The sequence below is a fragment of the Copadichromis virginalis genome, linkage group LG4 (assembly GCF_057382275.1).
Source record: "Copadichromis virginalis isolate Kocher_CV1m ecotype Utaka linkage group LG4, C_Virginalis_male_GT1.1, whole genome shotgun sequence".
NCBI classification, from domain to species: Eukaryota; Metazoa; Chordata; class Actinopteri; order Cichliformes; family Cichlidae; genus Copadichromis; species Copadichromis virginalis.
The window spans coordinates 21,176,259-21,191,596 of record NC_140621.1 but is presented as its reverse complement, the minus strand read 5'-3'; the positions used below and the strand labels follow the sequence as shown (position 1 = coordinate 21,191,596).

The 15,338-nt window shown below is 41.1% G+C and overlaps 3 protein-coding genes across 4 annotated transcripts; 2 read left to right on the top strand and 1 right to left on the bottom strand.

Moving 5' to 3' along the window:
- The first annotated feature begins 128 nt into the window (after positions 1–128).
- slc25a17l (solute carrier family 25 member 17-like) lies at positions 129–6,190 on the top strand. Its single transcript, XM_085454166.1, has 9 exons — positions 129–488; positions 661–721; positions 1,096–1,162; positions 1,420–1,574; positions 1,840–1,956; positions 2,049–2,194; positions 2,364–2,459; positions 3,117–3,202; positions 3,310–6,190. The coding sequence occupies exons 1-9, from the start codon at positions 414–416 to the stop codon at positions 3,455–3,457; spliced, it is 951 nt and encodes a 316-aa protein (XP_085310292.1). The 5' UTR covers positions 129–413; the 3' UTR covers positions 3,458–6,190.
- On the bottom strand, positions 6,083–10,122 carry dxo (decapping exoribonuclease). Its single transcript, XM_085454165.1, has 7 exons — positions 10,056–10,122; positions 8,820–9,279; positions 8,434–8,660; positions 7,106–7,325; positions 6,889–7,024; positions 6,706–6,800; positions 6,083–6,629 (listed from the first exon to the last, which is right to left on the bottom strand). The coding sequence occupies exons 2-7, from the start codon at positions 9,275–9,277 to the stop codon at positions 6,488–6,490; spliced, it is 1,278 nt and encodes a 425-aa protein (XP_085310291.1). The 5' UTR covers positions 9,278–9,279; positions 10,056–10,122; the 3' UTR covers positions 6,083–6,487.
- LOC146711339 (winged helix repair factor 1-like) lies at positions 9,840–13,272 on the top strand. Of its 2 annotated transcripts, none has more exons than XM_085454167.1 (7): positions 9,840–9,906; positions 10,797–10,892; positions 10,980–11,122; positions 11,214–11,449; positions 11,763–11,860; positions 11,952–12,099; positions 12,915–13,272. In XM_085454167.1, exons 1-7 carry the CDS (start codon positions 9,885–9,887, stop codon positions 12,958–12,960), a joined length of 789 nt encoding a protein of 262 aa, XP_085310293.1. In that variant the 5' UTR covers positions 9,840–9,884; the 3' UTR covers positions 12,961–13,272. The 2 variants fall into 2 exon arrangements, with proteins under 2 accessions (XP_085310293.1, XP_085310294.1); XM_085454168.1 differs by lacking the exon at positions 9,840–9,906 and adding an exon at positions 10,410–10,474.
- The last annotated feature ends 2,066 nt before the right edge of the window (positions 13,273–15,338 follow it).

Below are 15,338 nucleotides of genomic sequence, written 5' to 3'. Positions count from 1 at the left end.
TGCCGCAAATAAGTGCTGTAAAATCCCATATAGTTTTTCCACCACTTCTCCTTCCAGTCCAGTAGGTGGCTAATAAATTCTATGCTAAAGTTAATGATTTACCAAAACCAGAAGAAGAAGAAAGAACCGGCAGAAGAGTCAACAAAAGAAGAAGAAGAACCTGTCCAATCAGCGGCATCTTGGGAGGAACTATCCCCCGACCAGAAGAGAGTGAACCCAATCTGACAGTTTTTCACTCTCTTCTTTGGTTTCTGTTTCTTGTCGCTTTTCAGCTTCCTATAACATGAAGTTGTGAATAATTATTGTTTAAAACGTTTCCACTGTTCGGAAAACCCGGACATCTTCCATTGGGTTCACGGCAGTTACTTCCCGGTGTTTAGCTTGTGTGGTTGGACCGGGGAGAACCTGCAGAGATGTCCGACAACGGTGGCTCGGCCGTCGGCCTCCTATCCTATGAGACGCTGGTTCATGCTGTGGCAGGTGCAATGGTGAGTAGCTTTGTTTCTTATTTATTTGTTTTTTATGGGGGTTGGGGTATTATCCTTCTAATAGCAGATAGCATGGTGTTGAAGAAACCACTTTAAGCTGAACAATGGTGTTAGATGTTGTGTTTTCAGGTGTCAGTATGGATGTTAATGTTGCAGTGCATTGTCTTTTTAGGGGAGTGTGACAGCTATGACCGTCTTCTTTCCTCTGGACACGGCCAAAAGCAGACTCCAGGGTGAGCTGGGGGGCTTTATCATCTTGGACAGAGGTCACCTGATAAGCTGCAGAGTTGAAAGAGGTTTAACGCTGGGGTCATTATAGAGCAACCGTAACTGCGTCCCAAAGAGTAGCGCACTGATAAATGTAGTTTTTATTTTACCTCATAAACAATCAATTTCTGTTTGTTGTTTCATGTGTCTTTTTTTTTTATTGCAAAGCACGCTCATGTTCAGCTCTATATGAGACATAAAAAGGTGTGTTATGCCTTTCTGCTTCCACTCTTTTATATTCCACAAGCTGAGATAATGCAGTTAAACTGATCTTTGTGTGTAAAGTCATTGTCCAGAGACTCATTGCCTGATTTCTGGCATATTTGTGTTTATTTTTCAGTGGATGAGAAGAGAAAGTCGAACTCAACTCCAGTCATTCTGGCTGAGATAGCAAAGGAAGAAGGCTTGTACGTATAGTGTTGGAATTTAAAATCACTGAGGCTTCTGGTTAGAAATTACACAAGTTAAGCCTTGTTTTACTCTTATTTGACCATATTTATAATTTAACCAAATGTTATGAACCAAAACAAGGTAATCACAGATATAAACAGTTAATGAAAATAATTGGTAGCTGCAGCTGTAATCTAATCCATGGTTTAGGATGATGTTTTGACCACATGACTAAAAACACAGTACTCAAATGCCTCATCACTACCTCTCCCAGTCTGTCACTGTACAGAGGCTGGTTCCCAGTTATCTCCAGCCTTTGCTGCTCCAATTTTGTCTACTTCTACACGTTTAACTCACTGAAGAAGCTGATGGCATCTGGTCCAGGCCAGTCCAGACCTGGGAAAGACTTGCTCATTGGAATTGTGTCAGGTAAGTACTGACCTGATGGAAATTGTCTGAAAGACTTAAATGGATGCAAGGTGTCCAATTAATAGAGAAGCCTGTAGCACAAAAGGCAAACTTTTCAAAAGTGGAGGGAGTGACTGTGTGACAGATGTCTGGATTGAATGGATGAATCCTGGATTTGTGTGTGAAACGTTTGCATGCATGTATCCCATAGACTGTATGCAAAAGATGGTGATATTATCCTCTGGTTTGTGGATTCAAGAAACTTGAATATCTCTTGTTCATGTAGGAGTGGTGAATGTGATCCTGACCACTCCCATGTGGGTGGTCAACACTCGACTGAAGATGCAGGGGGTAAAGTTCAGAAACGAAGACCTCCACCAGACTCACTACAGAGGCATATTTGGTGAGCGCTTCATATCTGTTAAACAGGTCAAAACTTCTGACATGCTTGTCTTGTGTCTGTGTGATTGTCAAACCTCACTGCTTCTCTTTCAGATGCTTTCTCACAGATCATAGCCAACGAGGGGGTGGGAACTCTGTGGAACGGCACTTTGCCCTCTCTCGTCCTCGTACTCAACCCTGCTGTGCAGTTCATGATTTATGAGGCCATGAAGAGGAAGGCAGGCAGAGGAGGGAGGAAGGTAAGAAGACTTAAAAGGGAACCAGTGATGTATGCAATATTGCCTTATTGAAGCTAATCAGTCAGCATCCTGTCGTTCCATAGCTGAAGGGCTGCGATCAGGAGGGACCCTGTTTAGACCAATCTAGCGATCAGTCACCTGACCTGTGAACTTTCGTCTTTTACCACAGATATCCTCAGCAAAGATTTTTCTCATTGGAGCCATTGCCAAGGCCATCGCTACCACTGCCACGTATCCTCTGCAGACAGTTCAGGCCATACTGAGGGTAAATACTCTAATACAGAAAATGTTATTCCTGTATTCTGTTTTTCAAAGATTAGGCTGATGAAGTTCAACATTTTTGCAATGTAAACAGAAACAGAAAATTCAGTAAACAGACAAAAACAACTACAAATTGTATCTGTGTAATTTTATGTGTGCCAAAAGCAGTCTATTACTCTTACACGGGCAAAATGATGTTTCCTCAAAAACTAAAAACTAAAGTGGAACTCCTGGCTGAGTCTGGGACACAACATTGTGTAAATTTGACTTAATTTTGTGTACACTCCTCAGAAACTTTATTAGGGGAAAAAAAATTTCTGATCCGGTCCCAGTAGATAAGAACGCCTGCTACCAAAAACCAAGCTACATTCACTTATATCACATTTCTTTCCCATTCTGATGCTCAGCAGCAACTTCACTATATCACTAAATTAGCTGAGTTGCTGCAATGTGATTGGATGATTAGATATTTCTATTGATCAGCAGATGAACCGGTTTAAACAAAGTGGCCGGTGAGTGTGTATTAATAGAAAAATTTAGAGAAACCAGAGCATCTTTATATGGTTAATACCATCAAACACTCGATGCAAATATGCATGACTGGTAAATGATATTTAATCTTTACTACACATGCATCACTTGTTTTATGCTTTTTCATCAGTTTGGCCAGTATACAAGTGACGCCGAGGGTGGTGGTGTGATGGGGAGCCTTTCTAACATTTTGTTCCTGCTCATGGACCGGATAAAGTGAGTGCAGCATCTCTAAAATTACACTATCTAGTCACTCGACTCACAACAAGCACATGTGTGAATATGTAGCAGTGGTCACAGTTGTATACCCGTGTTTATCGCAGGAAGCACGGTGCTCTCGGTTTGTACAAAGGCCTGGAGGCCAAGCTGCTACAGACGGTATTGACGGCTGCACTCATGTTTGTTGTGTATGAGAAGATCGCTGCAGTGACCTTCAGACTCATGGGGATGAACAAGAAACTGAAGCACTGAAGACTGCTACCTGAACACAGCAAACCGTCAGTGCACTCATCCTCAGTAGGTTTTAAAGCCTGCTGATGCTATTACTAACATTATGAATTGTTTCTGTCGCATAGGCACGATAATATGAGCCCGCAATGGTGCTTTGGGAGCCCCACATTCCTATTCCATTCCCAAATTATATAACAAAACCAGAGGGGGGTTTAATTATTGCTATTGTTAACCTCTAACTGTGAACATCTGTGCATACACATCCTCTCCACTGGTGCATTTCTCTTGGTTAAGCATGGTCCTGCAGGGACTAAAGTTAACTGAGTTTATGTGACAAAGAAAAACATACAGACATTATTTATTAGTTTGGTTTGCTGTATAATATCTTCTAGTGTGAGGTGAGTTAAACAGGTCCTGTATTGAGTAACTGTTTGAAAAGAACACCTTTCAAAGAGCTGAACTTTCTACTGTTAAAAAATAAAACTCTGTCAGGTGATGATTTAAAAAAAAACCAACAAAAAAAAACCCGTTTAGGCAAAAGAACACAAATACACCTGTTTGGCCTCTTTCTGAGAGATGTTGGCTGCACTGAAAGACTGATACAGCTCTCGTGGAAATATACATGCTCTTTAAGAAATTACTGGTTCAAATCAATGGGCCAGACTAGCTGCTTTCCCCTGGTCCGAGTTTTTGTCATGAGTCTGCTGTAGTTTCATATTTCACTATAGGAGATGAATGATATTTGTCTTTACATTTACATTTTCATATGAATTTGAAAAAGTGTATTTCAATTTAAGACTTTTGTCTTAACATTTGAGCTTTATTGCACGTGATGATAAGTTTACTGCTGCCTTAATCTAAACCACTGGGCCATTCTTTACATACACTTAAGCTTTTAACTGTGAATTTATCCAGTTGTGAAATCCTGCAAGATGGAAACCTCATATAAATTGAGGGAAAAGCACAGTGAATATGCGCCTGCATGTGCTGCAGTAGTTGTAGGTAGCAAGTGCCTCTGATTGTAATGCATTATGAAAAAGAAACTGTATGAACTGACATGCAGACGAGTGACAAATTAAAGGAAAAAAACAAGCTAAAATCTTAGTTGTGCGTCCACAGCATCAGTGCACCTCAGCATGTATTCTTCAAGTCTTTGGACCTACAAAGATAAACAGTATTCTTCCAAAAGACACACCCTCATTATGTTGCTGGTGGTGGAGTACACCAACTAACACCTACACACAAATTTCTCTCAAATTAGCTTGTTTTGTGATCTTGTGACTGCAAAAGCTGTAGCTTCTGATTCTTACTGTTGTGTGTTCATGAAACCAGTCAGAGTATAATATTTCCTCACTGCAGGAATTAGAGGTTTGTTTCCCCCATAGACTGAATATAAAACGTGGATGGATCCACTATCAACTACTGATTAGCTTTGTACTCTGCATTTTAAGGTTTTGGCTGCTAAAATGTTGTTGTTATCAAGTTTTGGAGGGTTTATGAGCCAGAAGTGACTATTTATGGATGACTCTGTGGCAAGACTGGAACACAAGCTTCTTTGATAGTTTACTACTGGTGAGATTATTACACGACAAAAGACACCAATGCTACAAAAACTGGTTAAGCTGAGCAGACATCTGTGTCGGCATGTACCTGTAAGTCAGCGTAGCCACACCTTTTACTTTTGAGCTTTTGTAAAGTTTAGATAAGAAAGCAACCATGTGGACTGGGGCTAACAGGTTATAAAGACAAAAAGAAACTGTATCAGGTTGCAAACACATTTATTTTTGTTGTAAAGCTGGGCATTTTAACATCAAAGGTTATAGGGTTTTGACTCTTTTGAAGCCAGTCTCACTCTAAAGAGCTGCAGGTTTTGGCACTTTTTCATTTTGATGCTTGTCGATGGTTTAATTCTTTTTTTTTTTTTGTCACTCGTTTGTAAGTTATTCAGTGACTGTTGATCTACACAAACACTTGATGCACTGAGTTTTTTCTACTGTTTTCAATATCGCAGTGTTCGACGTGCGCTCTTTTTCTTTCACACAGATGTCTTCCATTATGTCTATCAGTTCCCTGCGAGTAGTGTAAACTTGTCGGGGATCGCAGTGATTCACAGTATTTGTCACAGTACTTTCTCTCTCTCTGATGTGGTAAATGACAGTTAATGCTGCCTTTCAACTTGATGCCGGTTGACAGTTGATCCACTCCTCCTGCTGCTGTTGTTGTTAAACTGGTTTTTCTCTCTTTACGTCTTGGTTATAACCAAGAGAGGCGCTTCCCTTTAACACCGCAGCCTTTAGCCCTTTTGTTGTTCTATCAATACTCTAGCCAAGTGACACATTTACCAGATTTCAGCTCCTCTGCCAGTTGTCACTTATATTTGGTAGCAGTTAGGAAAAACAGCTCCAACTGTTTGTTTTTTTTTTTTTTTTTTGATTAAAGCTTTACAATTTTGCTTTTTATATTTTACAAAATTAACTTTGTTTACATCCAGTTCTTATTTGATATCATCTTGACTCATTTACAACAACAAAAAAAACACAACACAGATTTTCTAATTTTGTTTAAATAAATATAACACTGTTTGTGGGTTGTAAATTATTGTTATAACCAGGGAATAAAAAAAAAAAAAAAAAAAAAAAAAAAAGATTGAGAAACAATACTGATTTCTTTAATTGTGTTTTGTTTAGATCATTACATGCCAGATAAAATGTAGTTCATCACTGCTTTAAAAAAAATAAATAAAAGAATCCCCCCCAGAAGACTGAGTAGTGATTGGTGAGCTCATGCAAATGTTTACCACGTTAAATGTCCTCCACTGGAGGTCTACAGGATAATGATGCATTCGTGACCATGCCTCAGGTGGAATTTATACTTCTGCAATTCAGTTTATCAGAGCCATACGTAGGGTTAAATCTTACGTCACAATATCCTATGCTGACATGCACCTCCCTTCCTCAAAACAACTGTGATTGGCCTGTTTCCTCCTCTTCTAATTGACTGGAAGGGAATGAATCAACTCCAGGCTTTCAGACTTCAGTGCAGAAGTATAAATTATGCTTTAGGCTCATATTGGGAGTCTTCACTTCTCGTCATCTCCTCAACATACCAGTGTGGCAGGAAGCAATACTGAGAGTCTCTGTGGGCAGAGTAGGTGACATCTTTGTAGGGATCCCAGGAGAACAGGTACACCACTCTGAAATGACAACAGAAAGAGATTAACATGTATTTACCCCAAACCAGAATATTTTAAAAGTGTTATTATAGCTCACCTAGGACTGTCTTCGGTAACTACACGCTTCACAAAAGACAAGAAATCGCAGCAAAAGTTCATGCATACTGTCGGCTTCCAGCAGTTATACTCGTTCTGTTTAAAAGATGTACAGAAGGCTCATGAAGTGTGCTCATGGTGTGCTGCCAGATGTTTTTAAATCACGAGTTATTTATTGCTTTACCTTGATGAGATGGGAGATCTTAGAAATGTGAAAGGTCTCCACGGAAACAACGACACCTTCCTGATCTCGGAAACCTGCCACCACTCTAGGGACTCCCGGGAGAAAAGACTGGGCCCACCACTTAAGCAGTTTGAACCTGAGGAGCGCCAAAATAAAAGCGTTACCATCCAGCCAACCACACAACGTGAAAATTATGAGGCTTTACTTTATCCTGTACCTGTGGAAGTTGCTGCGCTGTTTGGGGGTGCAGATCTCTGCAGAGGTCTTCAGCTCCACGTAACAGGCAGGAGCAGCCGGAGCTTTGGGATCTTTATCCCGACAGTCCACCTCGCCGGAGAACAGCAGTCTGTGATCCGCGAGCCGAGTTTGCACCACAGTGCAGAAGGCCTCGTTGGTGTTAACCACTCCACCAGGGTCAGGTAGACTGTGGGTATTGTCTACAGGAGAGACAAAGGTGAAACTTTACCACTGAAAGCACTGTGCTAGGTTTAGTTTTCATATCTAATATAATGGACACACGGATATGTACAGAAAAAATAATGATTTGAAGTCAGTGTTGGGCATTATAATAATCACATTACATTTTTATAGAGTGTAGTAATTTTAATTAATCGTGGTAAGATCAACAATCATACTGCATTTACGAGTCTTTGCTGTTACTCGAGTTCTTCAATTACATAAAGACATGAAGATAACTTTTTAAAAGGACAGCTGCTGGAAGCGGCCATCAAAAGATAGGCACTGTGGTCATAAAGGGATGAACATAATCAGCAACAATACTCAGGCTGTGTCATGTAAATGATGCTCAACTGGTACTAAGGGACCCAGCAGCCTGGACTGCTGACACAAAGCAGCATGGATCTGTGTTTTCCTGTTGTTTATCCCCAATTCTGCCATTACCAGTGCAGCACAAACCAAGAATCATCAGCCAGGCAACATTTTTCTAGTCTTCTATTGTCCAGTTTTGTTGAGCTTGGATGAATTATAGCTTCAGTTTCCTTTTCTTAGCTGACAGGAGTTGCACCTGGTGTGGTCTTCTGATTACCTCGATTGTACTAAGTGGTTGTTTGAGTTACTCTTGCCTTCCTATCAGTTCCAAGCAGTCTCTCTTTGATCTTTGGTACCAATGAGGAATTTTCACCCTGAGAACTGCCACTGACTGGATGTTTCCTCTTTTCAAACCAGTCTCTGTAAACCCTAGAGATGGTTATGTGGGAAAATCCCAGTAAATTAGCGTGCCTGGAGAGAACCCACACAGGCAGCAAAGCTCACACGAAAACAGCCGGTGAAATCAAACCTGCACCTTCTTTTTGTGAGGCAAAAGTACTGTTTTTGTTTGGGGGTTTTTATTATACCATTAGCATTTTTCCCCATAGTGGAAATCTCACATGTTGTGCTTCCCAGGCACAAATGGACTGAATATAAAACCAGTTGATTATGAGGTATGCCTGTGAATCATCAGCTGTGGGTAAGGCAGTTTAAATCAGTACCCAAAGTTTCAAAAAAAAAAAAAGGAAAAATAAGGTACTACATAAACCCACCTACCTGCACATGTGTATTGCTCAAACTTGTATCCCCAGTACATCATCTCTTCATGCCTCTCGGTGCGGTTCTCCCGTTCCCTGCGAGCAGCTTCCGTTTCCACCTCACTGATGTAAAATGTGCCCCTGAACCTGGTGACTGCTAACAACCAGCCTTCCCTTGTCTCATAAGGAGTGGTCAGCAGCTTAGTTAGGTGGCCCCGCCATGTCACAAAGTCGACATCTAAAGCGCTGGAAAGAGTAGAGGTTGATCAAAGAATACATGTCCAGTAGGAACTGTTGTTGTGGTTAGAGATCAATAATGTTTATCTCTCTCTCTCTGTGTGTGGGACCTACTTGATCACCTGAAGAGAAATACAATAAAAACAGGAACCTCACAGCTACACTTACCGAGGTGAGGCTGCTGCCCCTGTTGGGTTAATCTTTGATTTATTGGCTACAATCCACCGGAGAATATGGTCCAGCCTCTCCTTCACACTGTCGTCTCTTTTTATAAAGCGATCCCTGTATCCATCCCTCAGGTTGAAATTTGGATTCCTGTCAGGCTCCACGTAGTACCTCATCTGCCTGCTGTCGTTGAAGAATCTACGCTCAGAGTCGAGGGAAAAACATCCCACTTCCACAGGCTGTTTGTAAACAGGAAAGTCTCTTTCATAAAGCTCTCTTCTCGTGCTTAAAGTCCTGCAGCTCAAAGGGTTTTGACCCAGAGCCGACTCAGACCGATACTGGTGCTGTGTGTTCGTTCTGAAGTGTTTATTCTCACGAGGACTTCTGCCACTGTCGTCTCTTTGTCTTTTGTACGAGGACTGATGGCTGTGACAGCTGATGCTGGATCTGTGGGGGTCCATAGCTGGACAGAAAGAATTTATGAGTTTTTGTTCTTTAAGTGCAATTTTTTCAGGGATAAGTTAGGTTAGGGTTAATGCATATGTGCATATTCTTTAGCTAACTTTTAAAAATATAACAGGCAACTTTGCAAAGAACCGATTATAAGCTGTGTCCTTATAATCGGTTTGCATCAAACATCCAAAGAAGAGCTTTGGATGTCCTTCAAGAAGCCTGGAAAACTATTCCTGAAGACTGCTTAAAGAAATGACAGGAAAGCTTTGCTAACAGAGTTCAGGCTGCGTTGAAGAATAAATGTGGTCAAACCAAATATTGGCTTTCAAGATCGTTAGAACTGTACAAAGTTGTTTTTGCCTTATATACTTTATACTCTTGTATGCTTGAACATGTTTTGATAAATCGCTGCACCGGTTCCACATTTTCCTACCAAAATATAAAGACATGATGGGGTGGCTGAAGACTTTTGCACAGTGCTGCATATTTAAAATTAGAAATGTGTTCTTTCCTCTCTGTAACAAATTGTACACAAACAATGAATTAGTTTAAGTTTAAATGCAGCATATCTGGACCTAGAACCGCCTGATGTGCTTATAACAGTTTATGTGTTGAATGTTGAATGGAAAAGAGGCAGGTAATGTCTGGCGTGTGTCTGCACTGTTTCTCAATTAAATGCATGTTTAAAATTAACAAAGGTTTCCTAATACCGCTGTTACTAACCCCACTACGAAAACTAAAGAGTACTTTCATGAATAAATAAGACGTAAGTAAGTGATAACCTACCTCTTTACAGCACAGCGAGCAGAGGTTGCTAAGCTAACGTTAGAAGTTCCCTGTTTATATTATGTCAGAGGAAATAAAATAACAGACTTGGCACAGGAACAACAAACATACGTTTGTTGCATCTTTACCGACTAAAACCAAGAAGTAGCTGAGTTAGAAAAACGCTGCCTTGTTTTTGTAGCGGGACAGCTAACTAGTCTCACACGCTAACAACAAGCTAACGCCACTTCCGTGTGCAGTTTTCCATCCAATCCGCTGCTCGGTGTTAGCGGCGACACTTCCTCTAAAAACACTGTAAATATCCGTGAAAAGAAGAGTTGTAGCAGTTCCCTGTAGCTGTTGGGCTGGTTTGTGGCTCTGGCAGAGAATAAAGTGATGTAAAAGAAAAAAAAAACATTATTATTGGGTTTATTCATCAGGTAAGGACGAAAATTATTTTCGAGTTCAAATAGCTCGGTCTAATGTTGATAAACGAGCTAGCGTTAGCATGGCTAACGGTGTAGTGTTTTTAACCTAACAAAACTTGTTTTCTGAGCGTACCTTTATGGAAAATATGAGATTATGTCTTATAATTCATTCATCAGAAATTGGCAAAGGAGTGGATCTTGACTGTGGGGCATTATTCTTAATTAGTAGGAAATAATGATATGATTGACCATTTAAAGGTCTTTTAATAGGCTCTGCGTTGTGTAGCGAGAAAAGCAGCATCTTGGAGTGAACAGGTGCAAATTTCTCCTTCAGGTATGAGCAGGAAACGGGCTCTGATTTCAGACGCTTTCAATCTGAAGAAGAGAAGAAATGGCACAGAACAATTTGGAGCTACTGCTGCTGAAGATGGTGGGTGTGACTCCTAAAAAATCTACAATAACGTGATCAAAAAACTCTTCATTTGAAGTTCACACTGTCATTTCTTCACTTTAAAAGGACCAGCTGACATTAAATCCAGTCTGGAGTACCTCATGACCCTATTTCCCAGAAAGCTCTTCAATGATGCACTGCCTCAAATTGTGCTGAAGCACCAGCTCTACAGCTTACACAGTGACAAGACTTTGGTGGACAAGGAGGTGGTAAGGTGGATTTTAAGTGTTAGAAATGTATGTGTAATCATTTCTGCAGATTCAGATGTGAAATACAACTCGTTGCTGTCATCGGTAACAGAATAAGATGCGTGAACGAGGAGATCTGCTGATGTTCCAGCTCGGGTTCGACGCAGAAGCCTTTGGGCTGGTTTTTACTTCTGACTACAAGGCCAAAGTGCTGGCGGGAGAGGAGGGCAAAACCACAAGAGCCACCGTGGAGAGGTTCTTGGAGAAAGTGGTGTCCGCTTGCACAGATCTGAGCTTCACGAAAGACAAAATGCTGAAGGAGTTTCTCTTCACAGACTCTGAGATAACGTATGAAAGACACCCATATATTGCATGCGTTTATTATTTAGCTTTATCATTCCCAAACCTTCTATCTTGGACATAGTTTAACATTTAACTTCCTAGATAAATAAAAAGTAAAGCAACACTGCTGACAATGACTGAAAGAGTTTGACATTTATTTAAAGGGGTAGCAGAGAATAACATTTTCTGTGGCATTAAAGCTGTTTATACCGATTTCCATAACTTTGTGCTTGGCATTATTGAATGAATGTGTAACCTCTGACTTGGCCATTCTGAAAGATAAAGATCAACTCAGAATCTGTTTTCTCCCCACACACAGGCAGCTGGTTAAGTCTGGGGTCCTGACTGTGAGGGATGCAGGCAGCTGGTGGCTTTCCATTCCCAACTCTGGCAAATTCACAAAGTACTTCATAAAAGGTTGGTGTTGAATCTCACTTGATTGAATCGTAACAGCGATTTCCTTTAGTTACGACACCCATTAATGTCTTTGTTCTCATTTTGCCGTTAGGCCGTAAAGCAGTGCTCAGCATTGTTAAGAAGTCCAAATACGGCGAAGTCTTAAAGGCAGAAATCGAGGAGCGGCGGACGAATTCACAAGTGAAATTCCATATGAAATACCACATTTATGACATTGTTGGCGCAGAGCTGGTAGAGAGGTAATACGACTGGATGCTTTTTACCTCCTTTCCTTACCTTTATCTTAGTAGGTCAGTTTAACCACCTGTTAAGGCATTAAATACAGCTGCTCTCAGTCGTATTTCAGTAACTGGACTAAATTTAAGAAACTCCCAATCCGACCATCTTTGATTTCTCTGAAAAAAGTCCAGGGAGACTAGACCTGTGTCTTTCAAAACTTTTTTAGGTCAAGTATCTGGTACTATGACTTCAGCAATGTGGAATTTCAAAATAATCTCACATTCAGTTGAGCGATAATTAGCTTAAAAATTTGCTAGTATAGCTTATACAGGCCAAATTTAAAGGGCTGTAGAAAAAACAATTCAAAGACAGGAGTTTAAGTTTATAACACTTTCATGTGTTAACCTCTTATAAATGGATCACCTCATATTACATTTAATGTGTAGTTTTATTATCACGAAACTACTCTAATCAGATGAAGTTCTTTGTGATGTACCAACAAATGGCATCATCTGACATTTCCAATTTCACTTTTCTAGAAAGATTTGGTGTTTGGTGGTAACAGATCCAAAATGTATGATGGTGTTCTGCCTTTCCCAAAGGTTTCCTTTTTCCCATTTGGTCTATTTACAGGATTATTAGTCTTTATGGTCACTAATGTGTGCGTGTTACTGTCAAACAGTTTTAACAACTCTTGATCTTTAAAATTACGTCTGTCTTGAAGTGTGGTTCCTTTTCTTTAACGTCCAAAACAATCTGACTTGTTTTCCGCCTAACTCGAGTCATGTTTTCGTCTGATCCCACTGATTTTAATGAATGCTTTCTTTCTTTCCAGCATACCGACAACTTCAGGGACCCTGTTGCGATCTGTGGATTCGTGAGGCTGACGTCAGGCGCTGACGGACGATGAGAAATTTATGAACGGAATGAAAAGTGTTTATAAAAAGACTGAATGGACTAATTTAAGTATTCAAGTGCAGATTCTGTGCCAAATGTGCTACTAATGACCTATGATGACGAGACGTTGTCAAGTTTTGGTTTATCTTGTAATAAGATTTATTTACATTTCTTTGCATCACATATGAGATTCCTTGTCTACATGGAGTTCACAACCTAATGGCAATCATTGCCTCTGTGCTGAGTGTTTTCAGGAAACAAAATGCTTTGTTACAAATAAATGAGATTTCCCAACATCCTGTTTGAAACTTGAAGGTCAGTTTTCCAAAACCAAATAATGTCCCGCCTGTCAAAGCTTGAAACTGTGTCACCTTTAAGTAAAACGGATTACATCATTTTTTGTTCGCTGCTTCTCTCATGTTGTCTCTTCTGTTTTTGTGCTCAGTCAGCATCACTTGTGTGCAGCATTCATCCTTTGCCCGTACTTAACTGTATTTCAAACCCTTAGAAGGGTCAAGCTCATTAATTGTTTTGAACAGGCCCCTTTTCCTGAGAGCTTCAGACAGGATTTTTCATGTCCCACTAATAATTCCCAGGAATTGTTTTTCACTCATCTCGTCCAAAACCTCACAGTGTATGTATGGAATACAAGTGCAGGACTGAGCTTGAGATTAGAAGTTCTATTTTTAAGCTAAAAGTTGTTTTTTTTCCTTCTAGGTTTTCCCCAACGTGACTGCTCCACTCTGTGTGCGTGTGTGCAGATTTGATCTTTTGACTACATTGATGTCATAGATATTATAGTTACATTGAGTCCACTTTATTTGGAAACTTCCTTGTAACCTTTTGTAAACAGTTTGGAAGTGTTTGTTAAAAGAATAACTGAACAGTGATAACTGGGGGTTAAATTACACTGTAAAATTGCACAAAATAGTTGTGATCATATTTTGTGGAGCTCTGCTCTACCAGCTGATTGCACCGCTATGTCTGTCAACCCATCCCCACAAGAAAATATCAAACACAAAGGGGACAGTGTCTGACTCCAGTGAGCCACAAATGCACCAAAGAGGCTTTCCCCAACACAGTCCTCATTTATAGTTCTACAAAACTCCCACTGACAGGTGGATTCTCCTGTTTCAGTGCAGCTAGCCAACAATGGATAAAACCAGTTGTTGCTGTCATATGCAGTACAAGGGTAACTCCCTAGATTGCTTTTGTAGTTTTAGTATCCTTCTTTTCTTCAGAGTTATCAGTTCTGTGACTAGTTACACTCAACAAAAATATAAACGCAACACCTTTGTTACTGCTCCCATTCCCCATGGGATGGACGTAGAGACCTAAAAGTCATTCCAGATACACAATATAACCATCCCTCCCAAACAGTGGTCACAAATCAGTCCAAATGTGTGGTAGTGGGCACATCTGCTATATTGAGATAATCCATCCCACCTCACAGGTGTGCCACATCAGGATGCTGATCTGACATCATGAGTAGTGCACAGGTGTACCTCAAACTGCCCACAACAAAAGGCCACCCTGGAATGTGCAGTTTTGTCTCACAGCAAAATGCCACAGATGCCACAAGCAATGAGGGAGCGTGCAACTGGCATGCTGACAGCAGGAATGTCAACCAGATCTGTCGCCCGTGCATTGAATGTTCATTTCTCAACCATAAGCCGTCACCACAGGCGTTTCAGAGAATATGGCAGCACATCCAACCGGCCTCACAACCGCAGACCTCGTGTAACCACACCAGCCCAGGACCTCCACATCCAGCAGGTTCACCTCCAAGATCGTCTGAGACCAGCCACCCAGACAGCTGCTGGAACAATTGGTTTGCACAACCAAACAATTTCTGCACAAACTGTCAGAAACCGTCTCAGGGACGCTCAACTGCATGCCCGTCGTCCTCATCGGGGTCTTGACCTGACTCCAGCTCGTCGCCGTAACAGACTTGTGTGGGCAAATGCTCACATTCGATGGCGTCTGGCACGTTGGAGAGGTGTGCGCTTCACGGATGAATCATGGTTCACATTGTTCAGGGCAGATGGCAGCTGAGAATGTCCCAGTTCTTGCATGGCCAGCATGCTCTCCGGACATGTCACCCATTGAGCATGTTCGGGATGTGCTTGACCGGCGTATACGACAGCGTGTACCAGTTCCCACGAATATCCAACAACCTCGCACAGCCATTGAAGTGGAGTGGACCAACATTCCACAGGCCACAATTGACAATCTGATAGACTCCATGCGACGATGTGTTGCACTGCATGAGGCAAATGGTGGTCACACCAGATACTGACCGGTTCTGGGTCCCCAGACCCCCAATAGCGCAAAAAACTGCACATTCCAGGGTGGCCTTTTG

Bases quoted from the DNA above. Each gene is read 5' to 3' on its own strand.
- slc25a17l (XM_085454166.1), top strand. From the start codon at position 414: ATGTCCGACAACGGTGGCTCGGCCGTCGGCCTCCTATCCTATGAGACG. The intron at 1,163-1,419 runs GTACGTATAGTG...TACCTCTCCCAG, and splicing joins ATAGCAAAGGAAGAAGGCTT to TCTGTCACTGTACAGAGGCT. The intron at 3,203-3,309 runs GTGAGTGCAGCA...TGTTTATCGCAG, and splicing joins CTGCTCATGGACCGGATAAA to GAAGCACGGTGCTCTCGGTT.
- dxo (XM_085454165.1), bottom strand. From the start codon at position 9,277: ATGGACCCCCACAGATCCAGCATCAGCTGTCACAGCCATCAGTCCTCG. The intron at 8,661-8,819 runs GTAAGTGTAGCT...TACTCTTTCCAG, and splicing joins GGGGCAGCAGCCTCACCTCG to CGCTTTAGATGTCGACTTTG. The intron at 6,630-6,705 runs GTGAGCTATAAT...TTGTCATTTCAG, and splicing joins GTTACCGAAGACAGTCCTAG to AGTGGTGTACCTGTTCTCCT.
- LOC146711339 (XM_085454167.1), top strand. From the start codon at position 9,885: ATGTTGAATGGAAAAGAGGCAG. The intron at 11,123-11,213 runs GTAAGGTGGATT...CATCGGTAACAG, and splicing joins CTTTGGTGGACAAGGAGGTG to AATAAGATGCGTGAACGAGG. The intron at 12,100-12,914 runs GTAATACGACTG...CTTTCTTTCCAG, and splicing joins GGCGCAGAGCTGGTAGAGAG to CATACCGACAACTTCAGGGA.